Source organism: Echiichthys vipera (assembly GCF_963691815.1).
Source record: "Echiichthys vipera genome assembly, chromosome: 5".
NCBI classification, from domain to species: Eukaryota; Metazoa; Chordata; class Actinopteri; order Perciformes; family Trachinidae; genus Echiichthys; species Echiichthys vipera.
In genome coordinates this window covers 28,116,397-28,140,047 of record NC_139830.1, presented here as the reverse complement: position 1 = coordinate 28,140,047, position 23,651 = coordinate 28,116,397, and the positions used below count along the sequence as shown (strand labels likewise).

The 23,651-nt window shown below is 42.7% G+C and overlaps 1 protein-coding gene across 2 annotated transcripts in view; it reads right to left on the bottom strand.

Annotated features, from left to right (window-relative positions):
* Nucleotides 1–2,651: 2,651 nt before the first annotated feature.
* Nucleotides 2,652–23,651, bottom strand: part of ubash3bb (ubiquitin associated and SH3 domain containing Bb) — a gene marked incomplete at both ends in the record, with an annotated part of 48,645 nt that continues 27,645 nt past the window's right edge. Inside the window, 13 exons of one of the 2 annotated variants that reach the window (XM_083914607.1) lie at nt 2,652–2,789; nt 4,115–4,224; nt 4,371–4,477; nt 5,609–5,753; nt 5,852–5,944; nt 6,036–6,155; nt 6,445–6,571; nt 6,699–6,843; nt 7,442–7,650; nt 7,738–7,907; nt 8,507–8,705; nt 9,711–9,897; nt 11,391–11,444. In XM_083914607.1, coding sequence (XP_083770733.1) covers nt 2,652–2,789; nt 4,115–4,224; nt 4,371–4,477; nt 5,609–5,753; nt 5,852–5,944; nt 6,036–6,155; nt 6,445–6,571; nt 6,699–6,843; nt 7,442–7,650; nt 7,738–7,907; nt 8,507–8,705; nt 9,711–9,897; nt 11,391–11,444 — 1,804 coding nt within the window. The remainder of the gene's footprint in view (nt 2,790–4,114; nt 4,225–4,370; nt 4,478–5,608; nt 5,754–5,851; nt 5,945–6,035; nt 6,156–6,444; nt 6,572–6,698; nt 6,844–7,441; nt 7,651–7,737; nt 7,908–8,506; nt 8,706–9,710; nt 9,898–11,390; nt 11,445–23,651) is intronic. The other variant, XM_083914606.1, reaches the window with a different exon arrangement.

The window sequence follows — 23,651 nt, the reverse complement described above, 5'->3', positions numbered from 1 at the left end:
CATAAGGAGACACCACTTTCATTTCAACAGGCACCCACAACAACACAGTCATTCAATCAATGGAACAGTTTTCAAAGCTGCATATACGCATGTCTCCAATGCAGTCGACACCTGAGATACCAAGCATTTGTTCTTGCATGCTGTTAATATTTCTCGTTTGTAACATCTAAAAGAAAGGTTTATAAATAAATAAAAATGCAACCGGAAGACTTTTTCTTTTTCTCCAAAATATGATTATTTACAGCTACTCTGAAGCCTTGAACAACATTTAACAAGCGCACAATCAAAATGTGCTGGACCAGAATCTAATGTGTGATTGTCATTAGTGCAGGTTGTGCTCTTATGGTTGTTTTGTTTACATACACTACATGGATGTTAGAAGACACTGCTGTACTGGATGTGCTACTGAAATAGAAACAACATTGTGGGTCACATGATGTGGGCAGCATCAAGAGAGTCCCTGATGAAGACTTTACGCCAGCACTGATATGTTTTCCCTCGGTCAGTGAAAGGCAAGCAGGGCAAATGTATGATGGACATGCTGCTGGGGTCTGAGCAGGAAAGCAGTACTCTTATGATATAACATTCTCTTTACAACTTCTCTACAGTCTCATGGGATTTCGGGAACTGAGCACAAACTTTAACGCAAATCACATACGGTGGACACAAATTATGAAAACAATTAGTTTGGCCTACAAATCAGACGGTATGTGAAGTGACACTGCTGGCTCCTTATTTGAGAGCATGAACAAAGAGCATCAATGTGACGTAAAATCATCCCAGGGTGTTTTTCAGCAAATACACTCCATCAAGACAATTTTTTTCGTGTAACAACTATTAACGGAGAAATCTGGGAGAGTCACTAACAGCCGAATGCGGTTAAAACTGATTAGCTCGGGGCAGTACGGTGAAGGCATTCAAACATCTTTTTTAACCACTAATACTGCTCAAAATAACAGCAAACCTCTGCAGCAGCATGAGAAGAGTCCCTAAACATAAAACAAAACGATGGGCTCCTTCCTGTTGGATTGACTTTGGTAATCCACTTGAATGGACTTTACTACGGTACCGTACCTACGCTGGTACTGGGGCCAGTAGGTAAGTCTTTCAAAACACTCTTTTTTTAATGATTTTTTTTTTTTGGGCAGTTTTCCAAGCCTTTTATTATACAGGACTGTTACGGCTGTGAGGGTTGTTTGTTTTTTTGGTTGCTCTTTGTGCTCCCTGGCTGTAGGTCCTGCCTTTTCCCCACCTGACATCGATTCCGGCCAATCGGCGGGACCTTAAAAGGAAGAAGGGATTTACTCTCTCACCCTCGCCATTCCCTGAGCAGCGGCTTCGGTGGCGGAAGCTGTGTGTTCTTCTTGCAGCCATTGGAGCTGTGTGTGTGTTTTTCTACAGCTGTGTGAAGCTGTGTGACTTTTGTTATTATTTAATGCACCAAAGGTTAATAAAAACCTAATTTACCTTTTAAAAAACAACTGGACCTCGACTCCTTCCCCCTGGGTTATTATTATTTTAATATAATTTTATTTTGTGTTCGTCCCAGTTCCCCTAGACACTAATCAGGACGTAACAAGGACAGACAGGAAATGGGGTTAGAGAGAGAGAGAGGGGGAGACATACAGCAAAGGGCCACAGGTCGGAGCCGAACACCCCGAGGACCTTCAGCCTCTTGTGACTGCTCTAACCACTGAGCCACCAGCCGCCCCTCAAAACACTCTTTTAATAAACTCCAGGTTCACTAACTACATTGTTGGTGCTTGGTTTTCTGTGTAAGGACTCGTCTCATGCTGCTGCAGAGGTTTGGTGTTATTTTGAGCAGTATTAGTGGTTAAAAAAAGACGTTTGAATGCCTTCACTGCACTGCCCCAAGCTAATCACAGTTGGCCGCATTACATTACATTCATTTCTGTTAGCGACTGTCCAGGATTTCTCTGTCAATAGTTGTTACACAAAGAGAAATGTCTTGATGGCTTATTCGACAAGTGTATTTGCCCTGTATTTACCCTGGGATGATTTTACGCCGGAATTTCCCTTTAACAGATGAGTTAAACATGAAACCTGAGTTATGCTAGGTGAAAATACAGGTAGCTACAACCTTAACATCCACCCTTTTGTTTTTTATGGCATTACTGCAGTGTCACACTACTACTAGTCCTGCACACTTCACGTCATACATTCATGTTGGTAAGAAATGCTCATATATAGAGCACACTGTTCCTATAAACATAGAACACACTGTTCCGCGTTATAAAATGTGCTCATTTGACAAAATCTTTTGAGACTGATGATGTCTACCTATAATCCATCTGGATTTCAGTAAGAGCTCTCCCCACAGTGCAGCTAACACCCATACTGCCGGAAACTTCTTACAAAGAAAATAGCAATACAATGACAAAGTGGACACAGTTGCTGTTGAAACCAGCCGCCGCGTCAGTCAGTTCACCAATCATTTACAGGCTGGAAACCGGCTCCTCATCTTCAGGCAGGAGGCCTCTTCAGACCGTCACAGCTAAACCACCAGCTGTGTGAAGAGGCTGAACAGAGAAAGGTTCCAGTGTTCCGGGGGGCACTGGTCTGAAACGTTTTACTTCAGTCAGAGGGAGGGAGCACAGTATGATCAGGTTGGACAGAGCTCAGATCAGATGTCATTCTTGCAGGAGTGTCTCCCTCCAGTCAAAGGAGTGGTTTGGTCCATGTGTGAGGGGGAGGATGGGAGGGTCCACTAATTGCCACACCCCCGTGTCTCCCTGCTCCTCACAGGAGCAGAAGCCCAGGTAGGGGATCTAAGGACCAAGCAGAGGAATTCATGATTAATAATTCAAGGAAGTGATGGAGCGGATCATGCAAAAAGACTGGGAATAAAGCGTTTATGAAGTGAGTAATGCTGGTCCTGATCAATGGCCACATATTGAAATCTTATGTTAAAGTGTGTTCACTGCTGACGGTGTTGAAGCAGAGAGCAGGAAAACAGCTACTGTGCTTAAAAAGGTTTATTGATCTCAGTGCATCAGAACAGACAGCAGGCCGCATATCTGGCTGATGCCAGCCTGTTACTGAAGCACTCCTGCCTCACCCTGCAGTCAGTCAACTCCTAACTGCTCACAATTACATCCAAATGTATTAGAGCTATTTCCTTTTTTGGGCCCAACACCGAGCCATCAGTCAACAGAACTGCATGAGTTTCAAAAAGGAAAAAGCTCCTCTGCTCTCCTCACAAAGTGTTGGCAGGTCTATGCTGCTCTGAATGCTTCATTTTGTCTCCTGTTGTGATCTTATTCTAATGAAGCAAAGGCAAAAAGCATTTTTATATTTATGCATGCATAAAAATAAATATATCTTCATGTAGCAAAGTGTTTTGTTCTGCAGCTTCAAACTAAAAAAAGAACCTGGAGAACAATTTACATTTGTTAGAGCACATGCAGACAAACACTAAACCCAGTTTCCTACTAATGAGCAACTCTACAAAGAACTGATATCTATAGAGGAAGTTTAGTCTGGTAGGAATCCACACACACACACACACACACACACGCACACAGACACACACACACACACACACACACACACACACACACACTATGAACCTGATGTCACTCGTTGTGAGAACACGAATAGTCCCCACTTCCCTCCTTGTTGTCAGGTCAAGTCAGAGGGGTCAAACTGGACTAGCTGTGGGAATGCATCATGTTTTCTCCTCTAGCTGACAAATAAAATGAAATTCTCAAGTGTCCGAACATGTTTTTGAGTGTCTTTTTTTCTTTGGCGCTAAAGATTCACCTTTCATTTGGATAGAAACAATTTCCCCCTGGGATTATTAAAGTATTCTGATTCTGATATAAGACTGCTGGAAAGGGGAATACATACAAAAACGTCTTTGAACAACTTGATTTGAGATTGAAGTGTCTTTCTTCCATTCAAACACATGGATTCCTTATATCTCTGGAGCTTTAAGTGTACACACACACACACACACACACGTTTACACATCCAGCCACAATGGGCAAGGGGAGAGAACTTGATGAAACCAGATGGAAGTAATAGGAAAGTGGGATCCATTCAAGGAAAAAAGCTGGATGGACTAGATCAAAGAAAGATATGCAGAACAGACCTTTCGGACCACTTGGATGAAGTCCTTGGCGGTCTGTGGGCCGCGGCCCTGCAGCTGGCGGGTGCAGGCCTCCAAGGAAGAAGCGTGGGCTACAATCAGCACGTTGTTTCCTACGGAGAGTGGAGGCCCAGGCAGGATGCAACATCAGCAGTGGACAAACACATGAGCATGTAAAACAATAAAGTAAAAGTTCTCCTCCACAAGCTCAACGACCTCTTCCAGATGCTCCAGGAGCTCCGCTGTGTGTGTGTCTTACCAGTGTTTTTGCAGTCTGACAGGATATCTTTGGTCACTTGGTAGCTCCGACTCATGTAGTTCTCATAGGGTTCAGACACAGTGAGCTTGCTGACTGGGATCAGAGGTCTACATGGAGGCAAACACCAAATATTATGGCACATATAAAATCTGTGTTGCTGTTGTTTTATGAAACTTTAACATGTGTGTGCCTTTGAGTGGAAGTGCAGTGTGGTTTGGGGTTGTTGTTTTCAGTAAAAGAGATCAAAGTCGACAGCACTAATCAAACACACAAGTACAAACGTTCTACAACTACGTCAGTACTACAGAGCACGACTCAGACTTTCTTTTTCAGCACTGATGGCTTTGTCAATGTCAGACTATCGAGTCCTGATTTGTAAAGATCAACAGATTGTGTAACACCAGACAAATTTGGATAATTTATTACAAGCCGCAACAGCAACGCTGGTACTGTTTTCATCTCGTGTGTGTGTGTGTGTGTGTGTGTATGTGTATGTGTGTGTGTGTATGTCTGTGTGTGTGTGTGTGTGTGTATGTTTGTGTGTGTGTGAGTGAGTGAGTGTGTATGTGTGTGTGAGTGAGTGAGTGAGTGTGTGTGTGTGTGTGTGTGTGTGTGTGTGTGTGTGTGTGTGTGTGTGTGTGTGTGTGTGTGAGTGAGTGAGTGAGTGTGTGTGTGTGTGTGTGTGTGTGTGTGTCGTCATGGTCCTGGAGACACCTACTGTGTCTGATCAACCCAGAGGAGGTTTTGAGTATTTTTCCAGGTGTTTATCTAGCCGTCTGTCTGTCTGTCTGCCATATTTTGTTGCCATGATAGCATCAGTACTATGCAGGTGGGTAGTTGAGATCAAAATTAATGCAGAGTTAAAAAATATGTGCGAGCAAAGGGCGCTTTAAGTAAGGGCACTTTAAGTAAGGGTGTGGGAAGTGGGAATTTGTGTAGATAGAAGAACTGAAAAGTTGTCAAAGAGGATTTTGTTTCTATACATTAAAGAGGCAAACAAAAAATGAAAGTAGCCCACAGTCAGTGATCAGGGGAATATAACCTCATTTCCCTGTTGGTATCACAGTTAAGCTAATGTTGTCCTGACATGACAATAATACACCTAGTTTTCTGGAATCAATCAGGCATCCTTTTGTAAAAGGAGATGAGACATATATACATGACTATTTACTCTCATTACATGTATAGTATGTAAAGTTATCCATTGCACAAGGCTTGCTGTGCCTTGTTTGTATCACCTGTACGTTGTGTCCACGCTGAAGTGTGCTGCAGCCAGGTCAGTAGGAGGTATCCATGCAGGCAGGGAGTTCCCAGAAACCCATTTGGTCCATTCAAAAAGCCCCGGTTCCACTCGCACCTTCAGCTTACCGTCCTGCTGCAGACCTGTTTAAACGAACACAGTTCATCAGAAAAACATTTGTCCTCGTGAGACCTCCATTAGTTCCCGATCCATCGTATTTTCTCCAAGAGACTCTTCTCACCTTTCAAGATGTTCTGTGCAGTCTGAACACATCGCAGAGAGGGAGAGCAGTACACAGAGTCTATCACTGTGTTACTCTCTAACAGGGCCTCACCTGAAACAGCACACATGAAGCACACACACTTTGGAAACAAAACGACAGGCTGCTCTTTAGCGCATCTTTTAGATCTATATTGGTGACGCACCCACTAGTCGAGCCTGTGTAGATCCAAACACGGTGATGGGAGCGTCCATGTCATAATCTCTCTGTCCTCCCCACAGCGGCAAACTGGGAGGCATGTTCAGGTTGGAGCGTACATATCTACCTGCAGAAACACACATTCTCAAATGTAAGGTGTTTCTTATGTCGTTTTCTGTTGCTAAGGGTCTCTCAATCAAAACGATGACAAGAGAGGGAGTTCAGTGACACTGTGAGGTAGTGTGGGATCATGGAAGTTATTGTCTTCCCCTCCAGCTTCTCAGATGTTTTCCCTGATAACTGACTAAAACACATCATCCAGTTAAAATCTACAGTTAAAAACCACCAAGATTTTAAAAGTGTATCGTAAAAATGTGGCTTAAAACTCGATAAAAAGTAAATGGATGACACTGCACCTTTACTGTCGGAGCAGAGGGACAGCCAGTGTTTGCCAAACACCACGTCCATCCTCTCACCGTGCCGACACACAAAAAGTGTCCGCTTGGGCTGCCGAGAGTGACTACCACCGATCCGCAGGACCTGCTGGAGGTAAAAAGGCATCGGTTAACTGCTTTGTGACACATAACATGTTAACATACTTATAATTATATATATATATATATATTCAAAGATACAGTGTTAAGTTTGATTATGATAAGAACAAATGTACCTGCATTGGATGACAAATAAGACTGAGGGTGGGTGTGTCTCCAGGACTGGTGTTATCAGGGCGTCGGCTGTCCAGCAGCCCATCAAACATCCCTCTCTCCTTGCTGCTCTTATCACTGGGCCCGCAGCTGAAGAACGAGTGGGAGCTGTGGTGGACGAGCCGAACACACATTTAGTATGCAGTACAGCTTAGACCATTTCTATCTCTGGGATAGTATGAAAAGCTGATCCAAGTATGTCGGCAACAGCTGAACAACTTTGTGATACCTGGAACTTATTGAAAATAATAGAAATATACCATAAACATAAAAACATTTGCAAATAAGAAGTGTATTAATTCTTCACAAAATAAATACTGTAATTGACAACACCATTCTCTAGTTGTTGGTGCTTTGTTTTTTGTGTAGGGACTCTTCTCATGCTGCTGCAGAGGTTTGGTGTTATTTTGAGCAGTATTAGTGGTTAAAAAAGAGGTTTTAATGCCTTCACTCTACTGCCCCGAGCTAATCAGTGTTAGCCACATTCGGCTGTTAGCAACTCTACTGGATTTCTCTGTTAATAGATGTTACACGAAAAAAACTGTCTCAATGGCTTGTGTGTCAAAAAGTGTCGAAAAAGACCATGGGATGATTTTACACCAGAATTTCACTTTAATTCGCCGTGAAACGTGTCAAATGTTGAGGTTTTCATTTATTTATTTTGTTTGAACCACCTATTGTGCCAGTGTGCCGTTACTCTGCTCACCCATGGAAGACCCAGGTGTCGGACTCATCGGCCAGGCTCACATAGTTCTCAGGCAGCAGGCCGGACAGCCCAGAGGCCAGCGAGGTCCCGTACACCCAGCCCTCACTGGTACTACTCTGATCCACCGGAGACATGAAGACAAAATCGCCAGGAACCAGCTCCAGCTCATCCTCGTTCTGAGGCATGTAGGGGTACATCACCCGCAGGGTCTGCAGAGGCATCACAGTTATTACTCGCCAATCATTACCGCTGCTAGTTAAAAGATATCTGTGACTCTTAATATGAATATTAGCCACCTCATGGTTTGCAAAACGAATGTCCCGGGAGAACAGGACTGCCAGCCAATCACAGCCCAGCTTGACTTCGATGCCCTTGGCCAGTTTCTCCAGTGATGGGAGGTGATTGGTGGGGAAGTTGTAGGCCAGAGTTACATGGAGCTGCTTCTTGTGAGGCTCCACGTGGACCTCTAGAGATGAAAGATGACACAGCACTTTGTTGATGCAGTACAGTATGTCACGCCAAAAAACACACCATAAGAAAGACAAAATCTGTAACTTTTGTTATCTGTGCGAAAATGAAACATATTCCTGTCAACACAAAGCATCAGAGTTGACAACCGCAGAGAAGAACTGACAACGCTCAACGTTTCCACATTGGACTTGGACGACGCGCTTTAATCCGTCTCCTACCAGAAACAGAAATATGACAGAGCGTCAGCGCTAACACCACGGCTCTAATCGGATTTGGCACTTAGCTGCCTGAAATACTGTTTGGCACTCAGTCTGAATTTCGCCTGTGTTTAAAAAAAAAGTCCTAGTGACAGATTGAGTGAGTGCTTTAATAACTCAACATGACCGTCATCTTGACCAACGGTTTACTGCCACTGCTGGAAAAGACAGCTGCTCACCACACATTACATGCCGATTACATGATGGTGAACTGATGCTGAACTCTGTGCCGTGATAATGAAAGATATTTAAGATGGGACGGATAAACATGCTCCTCTCCCAGGGCATTGTGGGTATATGGAGTGTGTCCCTTAACCCCGGTGCTTGTGGTTCTTACCTGCCTTCCTTGCGGCCTCTGTGGCGAAGTCGGCCGCGAACTGCTTGAGTACGTCGGCCACCTGCTCCTCCACGAAAAGACCGATGAAGTTGGAGGATGTGTAGAGCTCAAGAGGCAGCGGGCTGGGAAATCGACCCCGCCACTGCTGGACAGAGGCCTGAAGGGCCTCGCATAGAGCTTCTGCTTTATGGTCTGCACACTGTGTGGAAGAAGGAGAGGTGACGGAAATGTTGGAATATGTAACATCCATCTGTTAAAGTAATGGCTCCTTGTCATGCAGACAGCGTGTCCGTGCATGTTTGTCCTTGTGCCGCGGTGGTCTTGATGTTAATATGATGTCATTTTAGTCAGACTCATGACTTACGAGCAGTGAGATTGCTGTTGTGACTTTTACGTAAAAGTTATCCAGGTGCTTATTCAGATGCCAAACTGCCATCACATTTATGTAGTGAGGTAGATGTCTGAAGGAAGCATTGCACACAGGGATGAAGCCACCAGAATCCAACTGATATGTTCTTTGTCTGGGGAATTTGCTCAGAATCTTTGATAACCTTTAAGCATTAACCTAGACATCATTTTCCAGGACTTTTCCGTCAGTGATGATCTAGCTGACATGACAGACAAGGTGTGGGATTACTAATCTGTGGAAGTCTGATTTCAAAGAAGCTCTGTCTATGGCTACAGTTTATCTATGGAATCATTTCTACAGGCTCAGAAATAACGACACATCTCTCTTTAATTAGTATACCCAAGTCCCACTAATGGTTTGGGCAGCTCTCACCTCAGCTTACTTCTCCCTCTTGTTTGGTTTTTCATTCAAAAATAAAATAAAATTAGGCTAAGTAAAAAAAAAAGAAAAGGAGCCAGCAAAAGTATGTGGCACCTGCCTTACTAAAAAAAAAATAAAAATCAATACTTATAGCGCCTAAAATGCTGGATTGGATATCAGCGATATGCTGAGTTTCCAAAACATAACAGCCAATTCAAGATACTATAATCCATAATTAACATTACCATTTCAGCATTAATATAACTTTCAGATGGAGTTCTCATAGACCAGTAGTCCATTCTCAGCTAAAGGAAAATCAGCTGAGGAAGAACATTTCCCTTTTTCTCTGATTTTCCTTGTGTTTTACATGACTGGAAAACGGTTTTCCAGGTTTTCCAGGACACATGGGAACCCTGGAAAACAGCTCCAGCTCACCATGAAGAACTGGCAGAGGGTGATGTGGGGGAAAATGTTGTGGGCTTTATTTTTGCCACAGGTGACCCGGCTCTGTTGCCAGAAGTGTGAGAGCTGGTTCTGTAGCGGTCCGCTGGGTCGCAGGTAGAGGACAAACTCCCTGGGCAGAGGGTCATCCAAGAACGGGTCGTCCACATGGGAGAAGAGCCTGGGGAGAAGGAAAAGTCTCAGGTCCACTGCAGGCAGGACTGTCTTTATGTTGCACAGAAATTCTGCAAATCACTTCAAACGCTAAAAGTAGAACCGGTGAAGTACACATCCCTAAATGCAAAGTATTTCAGGCGCACTGCCAGTTCACCAAGGCTGGCACAGCCAAGCTTTTTAGAACAGAACATTTTCTGTCTTGAACTCGAGTGACACCGCTCTCCCCTGAAGCAACGGCAGCAGAGACTCTGAATGATGGCCTTCATTCAACAGATTTTTTTGTTGCCAAATGCATTCATATTAGGGCTGCTTAATTATGGCAAAAATCCTAATAAAGATTATTTTTGATCAATATTTATTATTAACTCACTGACTTTGGAAACCTCATGCATTTATCGAACTTTTAAAACACACTTGTCTTTTGAATAGTGGATTTCATTGAACTTTGGATATAATTACCATTAAAAAACAAATAAAAAATGAATGTAAAATAATCGTAATATACTGTACATATAAAATAAGTTGTATAAACATATCTATACATTTAAATAATATGAAATAAATAATAATAAAAATAAATTGGATTTTAATAAATAAGATCAACTATCTTATTTAGTGAAAACTACTGAACCTGATCAACATTTTGACAAACTTTATTCCACAAATTCCAGTCAAGTACTCAGAGAAACCAAGTAAAGCTGTAAAGGGAGTCCTGGATTCATAACACATGACAAAAGGAGAGCATCATTGTGGCGCAATAATACTTTATCGTGATTGTGTTGCAAAGTCGTAACTGAAATTGCCCAGCCCTTTTTCATACGCGTAGTACTGGGCAAAACCAGGGTTTTGATGGTCGTACTGTAAATATTTAATCAATCTGGGATTCAATCTGTTTGAAGAGGAATTAGAGGAATTTCATGAAACCCTTTAAAAGAGCTGTAATATAAAAAAAGTGGGTCTTTGGTTGTCTCCACACAGTTCTCACCAACCGTTCCCCAACTCGTCAAATACCTACACATTGTCACGGCCCTCAGTGCCTGATACGGACGCACAAAGCACTCAAGTGCACGAACATGCATGCACGCGCGGCTGGACCGTCTATCGCAACATCGACAGAGATACTCAGATTACAACACACACACACACAGAATGACTGAATCTCTGCTCTGGTAGCCATTACTCCTCTATACGTTTCATAGAAAATATTTGTCCAGAGAGTTAATGTTCTGAATATTGAGTACAAGTAATAATACAGTAACAATGTGTTTTTTATTGTGTTGCCATTGAGAGTGCACAGATCAGATCATAAAAAAATTATTGGGCTGCTCGAAAAACATCAATGAACATTTTATATGTGTATATATCCATATAAACAGGATATAATGTACCTACTTACAAGGCTTCTACAGTGGAGGGCAGTATAACACACATTTTCCCCTGCCTTGTAAAGCGTATATATATGAATGTACTGTATACACATTTGTTGTCTCCACTCACCAGTCACATGCTGCTTGCACACTCCGACCTCCTGTTGACACCAGAGCTTTCAGTCTGTAACAGAGGAAGAACATTGTAGTTAATAATCTCATTATGTCCTCAACAGCACTGAGAATGTTCACCTACGTCTGTCTGAAATGTGCGCACTAACACAGTGTATAAGTAGCCAGTGCAATGCGGCAATGAGAAAGCCAGAAGAGGGACTTCTCTCTGTGTGAATGAGTGCAGCAGCAGCAGTTCATTGATCCGCTATGTACAGTAGTTTCTGTCCTCAGGAGTTTCCTGGCAGCAGATAGCAAATAAAAGGAGAAGAGTTCTGCATGCACCCCTATATGGAAACTGTGTTAGAGATGCAAGGGAGGACTTTAAAGGAAAAGAAGATACTGTGGAAAAGGTTTAAAGTTGTTGACAGAGCAGACGTGCTACTGGGGGTGTTGGGTACAATCTCATTGGAAAAAGAAAGCGGGTGAATTCTTCAGCTCTTCCTGATATAACTGACTGAAGCAAATATCTCATCTCATCTCATCTTCAACCGCTTATCCGGGGCCGGGTCACGGGGGCAGCAGCTTTAGCAGGGGACCCCAACTCAGAGAGAAAAACATCACGATGTCAAATGAAAATGCATTTTGTCTCATTATTTAATGCAAGTAACAAAGTGCATTTTCTGTTTTGTATGTACGTATACGGTATATCCAGCCATTTGTTGGAGACAGTAATGTTTTGACTTGAATACATTTAGACTGACTTATTTAACTTATCCGGTATAAAATATAGACATATATTGACAAGGAGACTGACATATTAGCACCATAAGAAGTTGTTTGGGTGGGTATGTCCACCAGCTAGTCCCTCACTGTGCCTGTGTGCTGCTGGGGGCTGGGGGCGGCAGTCCATAGGTGACTTGTGTTTGTATTTCGGGCCTGTGTGTGTGTGTGTGTGTGTGTAACATGAATATTATAATAACAGAGTGAAACTATTGGATTGCCCTTGGGATAAATACAAGGAATTCTTCTTCTTCTTCTGATGACCTGTACAGTGAGTTGATCAGAGCTTGTAGTGGAATAGTTTGCCTGCTGTTGATAGTGAGTTAATAAGATGGTGAGTTTAAACCAAACAGTAGAGTTATATATATTATATTTATATAAAGTTATAAGTCATAAAACCAAAACAGTGAGCTTAAAGAAGTTAAAGGTCTCCGTCGAGTTGAGGTGAACTGCAGGTGGGGATCATTTTCTGTGGGTTTCGCTACAAATCACACCTCTCACATTAGTCATTAGAACCATTATTCATACAAAAATAGTGGCACTTTAATCAAATGACTACATCTGTTGAACAGTTTCGTCAATCTGTTCTTGTTTGTCAGTTTATCCTGGATACTAGTTTTGTTATCATTTGTCAGTATTAGCTTTGCAGACAGCCGCAGCAGCTTCAAACAGCTTTCTTGAGGCTTTTAAACAGAAAACATTTGGACTCGCAGCAGGAAAAGCACAGGTTGGTTATTAACATTAATAATGGCTCCATGTCGATGTGCTGGTAAATCAGATACATAATTCATGGGACTCCTGTTGTCTGCTGTATTTGAGTGAATTTAGTATTTTATGTTGGATCATAAATGAATGTGCCACGGCTTAAAGCATGACGATGTCAGTCTGTCCCTTAGTGCATCCACTGCACTGACAAACATTTTTCCCCAAAGTGAAATAGCTAAACATCTATCTAGTGTGAATCAAAAGTTTTACCATGGGGAGCCCAGCCAGTAGCCACTCACCAGATAGAGCGGGCATGTAAAACCTCATATACAGAGGACTTGTAGCCTCTGTATATGAGGTTTCTATACACTTCAGTGAGGTGACGCTTTCATCCAAAGCCACTTACATTCACACCCATGCACACAGGGAGCAATCTGGGGGCAAGGCACTTCGCCATGCCGGTTTGACCCAGACCTGCAGCCCTTTGCTATATAAATAGTTGGTCAAACAGGCTAAATAGCTAAATAAAGGCATAAAAAGAAAAAGAAAAATGGTATGATATGGACACTTTGGACAGTGATACTTCCTGATATCACAGTGTTCCACGATACGATTTTAATTGGATCCAGTTCAGGGGCCTGCCGCTCACCTCTCCATTTAACGCAATCACTAACATTTGATTGAACAATTACTACTGAGCTCTTCCAGACATTTGAATAAAAAAAGAAATATTATCTTTTAATAAAAAGAATAAATATCATGTGGGAATTTCAAAATAAAGGTCCTAAGGATGAGGATATACTGTATATGGATCATTTACCCTTCGCATTGATGTATCATTGAATCAATATATGGATCCAGGTGGATGTATCAGTACACCACTACTATCTGGTTGATGGGTACATTTTGGTACAGTTAAGTACCGCGGTATCATAACAGCTTTCCTCTGGCCAACGTTACATTTATTTTACAGCCGGAAATCATTCAGTTCTTCCTCATACCTCATCATTAAGGGTAACAACACTTCCATTTAGGCAGGATATCTTTATCTATTTTTCCACTCCCGCCTTTTAATCTGAAAGGTCAGAGTGTGTAAATGAGTAATTGTTCTTCACACCAAGAACTGAGAAAGGCAAAGTGTGAGTTATGCACACATTACAGCCCAACAAAGTGTGGGGGCAGAACGGTAAGTACTTGGAGTCAGAGGACGCAGTTCCTCGTAGGCTCCGTCTATGCAGTGGGGCCGATGATACACAGCATGTGTAGTGTCATTAACATAGACTCCTTTCATAAGGAGTCTATGTCCTAACATAGGACTCCCAGGTGCTTGTAAATGAGCTATTTGTCCATTTGAAGTGGGTTATGTCTTCAGTGAAGAACCTCACAGTGCATCTTAAGGGGAGACACTACAGGTTTATTCATTCATTCATCCATCTTCAACAACTTGTCCCTGTCGGGGTCACGGGGGGCTGGAGCCGATCCCAGCTGACATTGGGTGTGAGGCGGGGTCCACCCTGAACAGGACGCCGCTCTATCACAGGGCACATAGAGACAGACAACCATTCACACTCACACCTACGGACAATTTAGAGTCATCAATGAACCTAACACCTGCATGTCTGCATGACTGTGGGAGGAAACCGGAGGACCCGAAGAAAACCCACGCTGACACTGGGAGAACACGCAAACTCCACACAGAAGGGCCCCAGCTGGGATTTGGACCAGGAACCCTCTCGCTGTGAGCAGGGCAGTTGCTAGGAATTCTGGGCCCCCTGAAAGAATATCGGTGTGGGCCCCTCTACCCTATTCCTTGCCACCTTCAATTGTATTGTTTTTCAGTGTTCTGCTGTGGGGTCAAACTCAGATGAAGCAGGCACTGCTGATTCTGGAGCAGCAGAGGATAGAGGTTTATTGTTAAATCATATATATTGTATACATTAATGGTGGGCGTCAGTCGCTCAGTCCGTTGGGACTTGGCTTGGGAACCAGAAGGTGACTGGTTCAAGTCTTGATATGGATAAAATATTTTTAAACCATTCAAAAGTCAGTGTAAACTGTCCAAAACTCTGAATAGTCTTTTTTTTACTTTGTTGTTGTCAAAAAAACAGAACAACAACGACAAATCTTTGAACAAATAACTCTTTTTGTATTTAGACTATTCAAATGTCCCACTAATGACACATTTTACAAGACCACATTGAACACATCATGAAAACGTAACTGACCTTCGTCAGATGCTCATAATTACTGAGTAGAAATTGAATGGGTCATAATACAATTGAATGCAGCCTCTGAATGGGCGCTTACTGGAGCACTGTCCGACAGTGTTATGTGCGAAACACACAGTCACGGTGGTAGCCCCTAAATTAGTAACGTTCAGTTATAGCTACTCTAGGAACCGTCGCTCTACAATGACCTGGCGATTTTTTTTTAATGAACTGGCGACCTGTCCAGAGCGGGGCCCGATGACAGCTAGCGTAGGCTCCAGCCTGCGCCCCGTCAAAGGTAATATTACAGACATTAAATGAATGAACAAGCAGGCTAATTGTTTAAGCCGCCCTCGGCAGTTTACTCTCACCATTCTTAAAAAAAAAGGTTTTGATGTCTTGGGCCCCTGCTCTGCTGTTCCTACACCTGACCTCTTTCTCAACTCTTTTCTGGTGTCCAGACATGTGTTTTTTGGGGGGCATACTGACTCTGCTGCAGTTAGCTTCTCTACCGGCTAGCACTTAATTCCGATGAGGAAGAACCCCGGGAAGAAAGAGCCGCGGTGTGGACCAAACCATTTTCTAAGAAGGGGCCAGGGGGGTTATTGAATAGAATAAACATATATATAGAGTATTGTACAACTTGTGGCTTTGTTTTAATTCGGATTCATTCGTATGAATATATATTAGTTCAGTGCATAATCATTTTGTCATAGAGGCTACTGGAGCAGTGTGTGGGCCCTGGCTGGCTGTGGGCCCTTAGAATTGTCATCACCTTTCCCCCCTATACGACGGCGCTGGCTGTGAGGCGACAGTGCTAACCACCATACCAACGTGTCACCACTACAGGTTTATATCATATATATTTTATTTATATTTGCAAGTTTTCTGAAATGTTATGTTGAAATATGGAAATGATGGATTCTCTTTTGAAATATGAGCTCATTTATCTACATATCCAGAACAGAACTGTGAACATCAGATAAAAGCCAGGTTCAAAATTCTTGTTTCAGTTTGTTGACGTGTTAGAGTAAAAGGTTTTTACAGATATCAATCTTCATCACTTCATAAGTCAAAAAAGTCTGGCAAAAAAATAAATCAGATTTCACTATGTTTTTATGAATAAAATGTTGTATAAATCCGGCTGTGATTGGTATCATACATTTTGTAAGACACTACAGGTGAATTTGGTAAAAACTGTTAACTAATAGATATCACTATGAAAGGTCCCCAGATGATTGCAAATTATGCATTACCTAATACTTACTCTTGGTGAAATTAGGAGAAATCTTCAGACACAAACAGACAAAGTTTTGTATAAAAAAAACAACAACAAACTAACCACCAGCTGAAAAGGCATGTTAAGGAAGCAAAATAGCCCCAAATCTCAAGAATAGCTAGCCTGTAAATCCAGAGCCACATCTATCCCGACATAGGGTCTGGCAATGAGCGATAGACCTTTCAAACTCAAGGGGCCGCACCAACTCATGCATTTCTAAACACCACTGCACGCAACTGGATAGCTCTAAGACTGACTACGACCAATCACAGCAACGAACGAGGTGACGTATCTAGCAAACCTTGACGGTGAATCACTGTTGTCATCAGTCACGCCGGTCCATTATCTCGTCTCATCTCATCTCATCTTCAGCCTCTTATCCAGGGTCGGGTCTCGGGGGCAGCATCTCTAGCAGGGGACCCCAAACTTCCCTTTCCTGGGCCTCATTAACCAGCTCCAACTGGGGGATCCTGAGGCGTTCCCAGGCCAGTGTGGAGATATAATCTCTCCACCTGGTCCTGGGTCTTCCCCGAGGCCTCCTCCCAGTCCATTACAGATCGTACAATTTGCTTGGTGATTTGTGATTTTCTGACATAGTTAATGAGCTCCAAACGGTTCATGCCCAGAGGCAGCTGAGGGGCAAACTGAAATTTGCTATCTGTGTGTCTTTCCAGGGTAAAAATTGACCATTGAATGAACAGATGTTTTTTTGCCTGTGGTGTCGAGTGTTTATTAGTACTCTCCGCTTTCTGTGGCAGAACACCTGCAGAGATGGACTGATCAGTCAGTGACATATAAATACAGTATTCCCACTACCCTTCATAAGACAGTAGTGTGCACCAATTGGCTTCAAACCCCTTTCTGATGTGAATAAATTCTCCTGATTTCACGGACAAACAAGGTTGCAGCAAATGATCAAGGCAGATCTTCACATTTCACTTTACCGTGGCAACTTCACATGTTTTAATTAGCTGGGACGTGAAATTAACAGAGATTAAAGACGCAGAGAGAACAGCAATTTATCCTTTCGTGTCTCCGTCCTTACCTCAGCAACACCTGGAGGCTTGGCTGATAAGCAGCAGATCAGATTTTTCATATTAGAGCTGCATCATCCAATTAGCTGCTTATTCAGAAGATAAGAGCGTGCACATGCTGATGTGATTCTCATCTCTGGATAGCAGGCAGCTTCTTCAGACCTTCAAGAATGTTCCTGTGGGATGGGACGGTGGTGTGTGTGTGTGTCTGTGCATTAATGACTGTATGCTGACATTGTATTAGAATTTGATTATTACAGGTCTTTGAAAGTGGCTGCAAATATGCCTGGATTGAAAACCATTTATTTGTATTATATTGTGTGCCAACAATCTGTATTTATATCTTTGACCATTGACTGTTTTATACAAACAAACATGGTTAAGCTTGCAGTGTTTTCACCTGATCAAATCATGCCTGGGTGAAAAAGAGAACTACTACACTAATATGCTATGACAGTCACTATTTAATACTTTGTACCAATGGTTAAATTACAAAATATACCAATATTCAAAAAAAAATGTTTTCTTCTGGTTGTCAAGTGTCCAGACTTATATAACATACATATGTACTGAAGACTTGGAAGGAATTTAATAAATTCCTTAGCAAAAGTTTTTTTTTTTTGGTGAAACATTAATGCTTCACACACATCTTCACAGTTTCAAGGTTAATGTCAACAATTCAGTATCCGACCAAATGTTGGTTTATGGTGTTGAATAATGGACAGAAACGTGATGTCACAGTGAAGATGGCCTTTGACCTTTTGAATATGAAATGTCGTTTGATCCTGTTAGACATTTGTGTGAAATGTAGTCATAATTAGTGTAGGAATTCTTGAGTTTCGGGCAAACGCGTGTTTTATGAGGTAACAGTGACCTCGACCGGCAAAATCTAATCAGGTCATCTCGGACAAGACCTTCATGGGTGGCAGGAGCTCAGTCCATAGGTGACTTGGCTGGGAACCGTAGGGTCGCCGGTTTGAGTCCCTGTGTGGACCGTGAATGGAGCGTGGACTGGTGGGTCGCCGGTTCGAGTCCCTGTGTGGACCATGAATGGAGAGGTGCCAGTTCATCTCCTGGGCACTGCCGAGGTTCTGTTGAGCAAGACACCAAACTCCCAACTGCTCGGGGCGCCGATCCATTTGGCAGCCCCCTCGCTCTGACATCTCTCCATTAATTGCATGTATATAGGTCCTGTTTGTGCGTGTGTGTGTATGATAATAACAGAGTGAAAAAATTGAATTTCCCTTGCGGGATTAGTAAGGAATCCTTCTTCTTCATGACACTAAAACGCTCGACTGAAACCCTTTTAGAGGGAACCCAGCAGGCAGAATAGGGTGGATTTGAAAAAGTGTTAACGCAACTCCACCACAGTGAGCTCAATAAGCAGCAGCTCTGACCACAGCCTAGACCGGCAGAGACATCAGAGTCAGCTCATTGGTGTGTAGCGGCTGCTTGGGTTTTATGAAGCTGCCGCGTCCCTCAGGTGTAGACCTACATACCGTTTCACATGTGCATGAGAGAATCAGAAAGAAGAAGAGAGAGCGAGAAGCAGCAGCTGAACGAAGCTGTTTAAGGAAGGGCCTTAAACCACTTCAACACACACCCACACACCAACAAACAGTACATCAAGACGATGATGGAGAACGTAAAGGAAGGCTCTGCCACATACTCACACCTGGGTTGCATTTAGCGTTAATGATGACATCGTATCTGACTGACACACATCAGGCTTTCACAACCATGAGAAAGGACTGGAAAGCAGAAGTGTGGCCTGTGATACATACTATATGTCATCCCCTTTGTCACCATGTTAGTCAGTTTTCAAACACAGGACCACTTACTGTAGATATTTACTCAAATGGCATTTTAATCCATTTGTGTAAATAAGACAATACACACAACCGTTCATATAAACCATACTGCTTAAAGGGGGATGAGTAGCATCCCATAACTACAGCGGCATATGATCCCATTCAGATGCTACATAGACACTACACAGACATGAATGAATTTGACCTATGACCTATTTGACCTATATGCCATTATGACCACAGTAGTCATTATGAGTCAGTCATAACTGCAAGCACAGGAGACTTTTTTTCCTGGTTCCCTGTTTGTCATGACGAATGTACAGCTCAACAGAAAACGGACTGCACAGATGGAAAAAGTTGCTGCGTCAGACACTCCGCTACTTTACAGAGAGGAGTTTTAAAGACGTAGGCTTATCCCCCCTTCTGAGGGAAAGAGCCCTCACCTATGGAGAGGAATGGGAAAATGCTGAACATCTGCTGTGTAGCAGTTTCACCAAGACTTTCACACTGAGATATGAGGCTCATAAGATGATACGATGTAAATCACTGAATGATGCTGGTGACAGTCGCTACTGATGGACAGCGAGCTTGAGTGGGAGACTGCTGCGTTACAGTCATCCACGGGAGGAAAACAGAGGGAACACGACGGCGATCAACCTTCATTTATTAGAGTATCTTCTGTTTCCTATCCCCCAGTAAGGGCGTGGCCATGGCAATGACACAATTCCAGTGTGGTCTATACGGTAACGTACCTATGTTCCCCAGGTCCGATTTGTATGTGACCGGGGAACATAGGACCCTTTTTTTTAATAAAAAGGTCCAATGATCATTGGTCCCCGATCATTGGTCCATTGGTCGCAGGAAAAAAAACAAAACATTTGGAGCTGTGTCTTGTCTAAATTAAATGAAAATCTCTGTGACTTGCGGCTGGCCTAAAAGGCTGGAGGGCTTTTAATTTGAAGGGCCACCCACATACAGTAAGTCGTGACACTCACTCACTGTCAATGTTTTTTTTTTAAATGGCAGGTCCTCTCGACATACTGGTTAGACAGATAATAACTAAGAGCCATTCATGTGGGGAAAGTCGTCTGAAAATTGGGATCACTTTGAAAAGAACAAGGATGACCCAAGAAGGTCACATGCAAACTTCGCAAGAAAAACTTCGGCCAACATGGAAGTGACGTCAGCCCAGCTACCTGCACCTTCAGAATTAGAATCTGAAATAATTTGCCGATATATATCTACAGTATATCTATATTTAGATAGAAATATATATAAAGAGGCTGTGTTTACAACATTTCCCAAAAATGTGTACAATCACCAAGGAAGTCAGAGAAAACCTACATCAACAAGACTTCTCTAAGCTCCGTTTATGACCACACTTTCAGAAAGACAAGAATAACAGCATGGCAGAGAGCATTGCTTATACCAGTGTCAAATCTGTGAACACTTGGCTGATTCTCAGGACTTCTTGGAAGACGCTCAATGACTAGATGAGTCACGCCTGGGTATTTGCGGCTGGCAGAGCCCCTATTGTGTCCGGTGAAACTCAAACATTGCGTTCCTCGGTGAGACCCCGGCATGTGGTGGCAGCGGTGTCTCCGTCTGCAAACGCTTTGCTGCATCATGACTTGTATGACTTTCAATCAGATGTGTTGCAACCAGTTCCTGAATCTAAATGAGACATGACTTTTTCACACACGTGTGGTGTTGCATAGCTTTCCTAAATAAAGTTCAATAAAGTCAAATCATCTAATTATCAGTGGTGCAATACTTATGTCACATTTTGAGGATCTTCACTCCGAGTGCCTGTTTTCCCTCAAAGCTTTGGTACAATTCAATGCAGAAATTGTGTCAAAATGGCCTTTGTTTTTTGTCTTTTTAATCAGCCAGTTTCATTCTTTCTACTGTTTTGACCGTTTTCATTCCCTCATAGTTTTTATTCTTTTTATGTTATTTTACTGTTATGACTGTTTTTACTCCCTCAGTTTTTAGCTTCTATACCTTTTATCTTATTTTACTGGGGGGCCGACTACACCGTGGGTTGTCTCTGGTCCATCGATGTGGGTGCTGTCCCGTGGACGGCCCTGGCCCGGGTGTCTTGAGAGCTCTACACCGTGGTGTGGAGCCTCCTGTCTGCTGGGCTGGGGTGGTCCCTGTGGCGGTTCCCCCTGCAGTCATGGACCATGATTCATCTCGGTGTGCGTGGCCCCCAAAGGTAGATTCCTCCTCAGCTCAGATCTCAGTGCCTAGCCATGTCTCCTCATCAACCGCTAGTGTATGTGTGTGGGTGTGTGTATGTCTTTGTTTAACTCTGTGTGTATATTTGTGAGGGTGGGAGGTTTACTTGGTGTTTCTTTGTTGTTCATGTTCTGTTTCGTATTTGTTTTGCTTTTATTTTCTGTAAGGCACTTTGTGCTACAGTAAAAAGTATTAAAAGTTAAAGATTGATTCGATGTGATTTGATTGTTAGCCACTATTATGGTGTTTTTTGCTTAGATACGGAACATCCGTGGAAGTAAAAATGTCGGCACAAGGTAGAGTACTTGCTCTGGATGAAGGGAAGGCTGAAGTACATGGGAGAAAGAACAGATACACAGCTGTTCTCATGCAGTTTTTGTACATATAACAACAATAAGTAATGGAATGTAGTATAAGACAGCAAGCCCCTAAAACACAGGACTTTAAGCCAGAGGAGCAGGGTTCAATTCCTGTCTGTTCTGATCCTAACCAAGGGTTTTTCTAACCTTCACCTTTTTTTGGTCACCTAAAATCGTTGTTTTGTTGTGCATTGCTGCACTTCCTGTTTGACGTCTTTTTACTTCTGGTCCGGTCCGGGTGTGCGGCAATCTGGGTAATCTAGAGATAATGTGCATCCTTTCCACCAATCAATTGGTTGAAGAGAATTCAGTGAAACAAGATTTTCTGTGGCTGTCTACAGCCCTAGCAATAAATACCTAATTTTTCAATTTTTTTACTGTCAAATCTTTAAAGTCTCAAGGCTTATTGGAGATAACCCTGATGACATCATCCAGGTTATTTTCTCAGACTTGACAAAGCTCTTCCAGAGACACAGAACAGGCTACATTACAAAACGGTTGTCACAGATTGAGCGTTACTTTCCATTGCGAATAAACTGACCTTTATACGTAAAATAGGTGTTCAAAGTAGTGAACTGAATAGTGTTAAAAAAAAAATCTGTTTTTTGTTTTTTAGCTGATATTGCTCTAAGAAGATGTTTAAATAAATTAATAAATGAAGAGGCATGGAGTTTATTTTTACTGGGTTTGGATTTTTCAGTGTTGTTTCCTGCTTTTGAAAGGAAATTGTTGATCACAGTTTTTTGTAACTGAATGACCTTTTCCTCCACATGTTTTACAGGGTTACCCTTTTATTTCTTCTTAATTTCTTAACTTCCTACCTGCAGTAGTGAGCGGGTGATATACAAGACAGCAACTGTAATTGCAAACAAGTAGTTGGTACCTCAGCTTTTTGTACCTGTTTGTTTCTGAATCATTGCTTTGAAACTACCACAACAGAAAAATCTGACAAAATATATCTATTTGGATTCACAACCCACATTTCCTTTTTCTTCTGTTGCCTCTCAGGGTTTCCATAGCTGTGGGTTGTTTCAAAAGGCGAGCCCTAAGCTGAGTCAAACATGTCGATTAGAGGCTAGTGGGGACTCGAGGAGGATCCTGTGTAAACACAGCGAGGAGCTTTTTTTGGAACTCATTTCAGTTTGAATCTTGAAAGAAATCAAACCTAATCTGTTCAGAGAGCTGATGGTAGAGCAGCCTGGCCTGAGGTTTGTTGATCAAAGCAGGGAGTGATCAGTTAGGTCTGGTGGGAATGGAGCGCCGCCTCACTGCAGCCTTACTGAAGCCTCAAAGGCCAGCTACTCACCACTCCCTCAGTCCTCATGATGACAGCGCTGCTTTGCACACGCGTTCGACCCTCGACACTCTGCTCAGTTTACTGCTGCTGAGCACAAGTCCGTTGCTCCAAGCTGCCGCAGTTCCAGCATAAAATGAATCTGTCAACATAAATGTCTTCAGAACCATGATTTCTTTATCTCATTAGAGGGTTTGGACAAAGCTGGGTCTCAGAAAAGCACTGGGGGGACGCCTGAAGTCTGACACATTTCCATAATCGATTTAGAAGAGCCACCAGTGCAGCTAAGATAACACTATTATAACCAAATTATGGTCCAGAAAGTGACAGACCAACAGTGACAAACATGCATGAGGCATCACAGCAAAGTTTGCTTTGATAGTAAATTCTGCTGGTCAGTGTAAGGAAGCGCAGCGTGATCTTCTGGGCAATAATAACATATCTTGAGGGTTTTAACAATGTTGGCTAATACTGAAGTGCTAGCCTTGAAAAAGTATGCCTTCAACTCCAACACTTTGTTTGTGTCCAGGGCCGTAGCCACTCTTTTTCAAATACTGAGGTCATGAG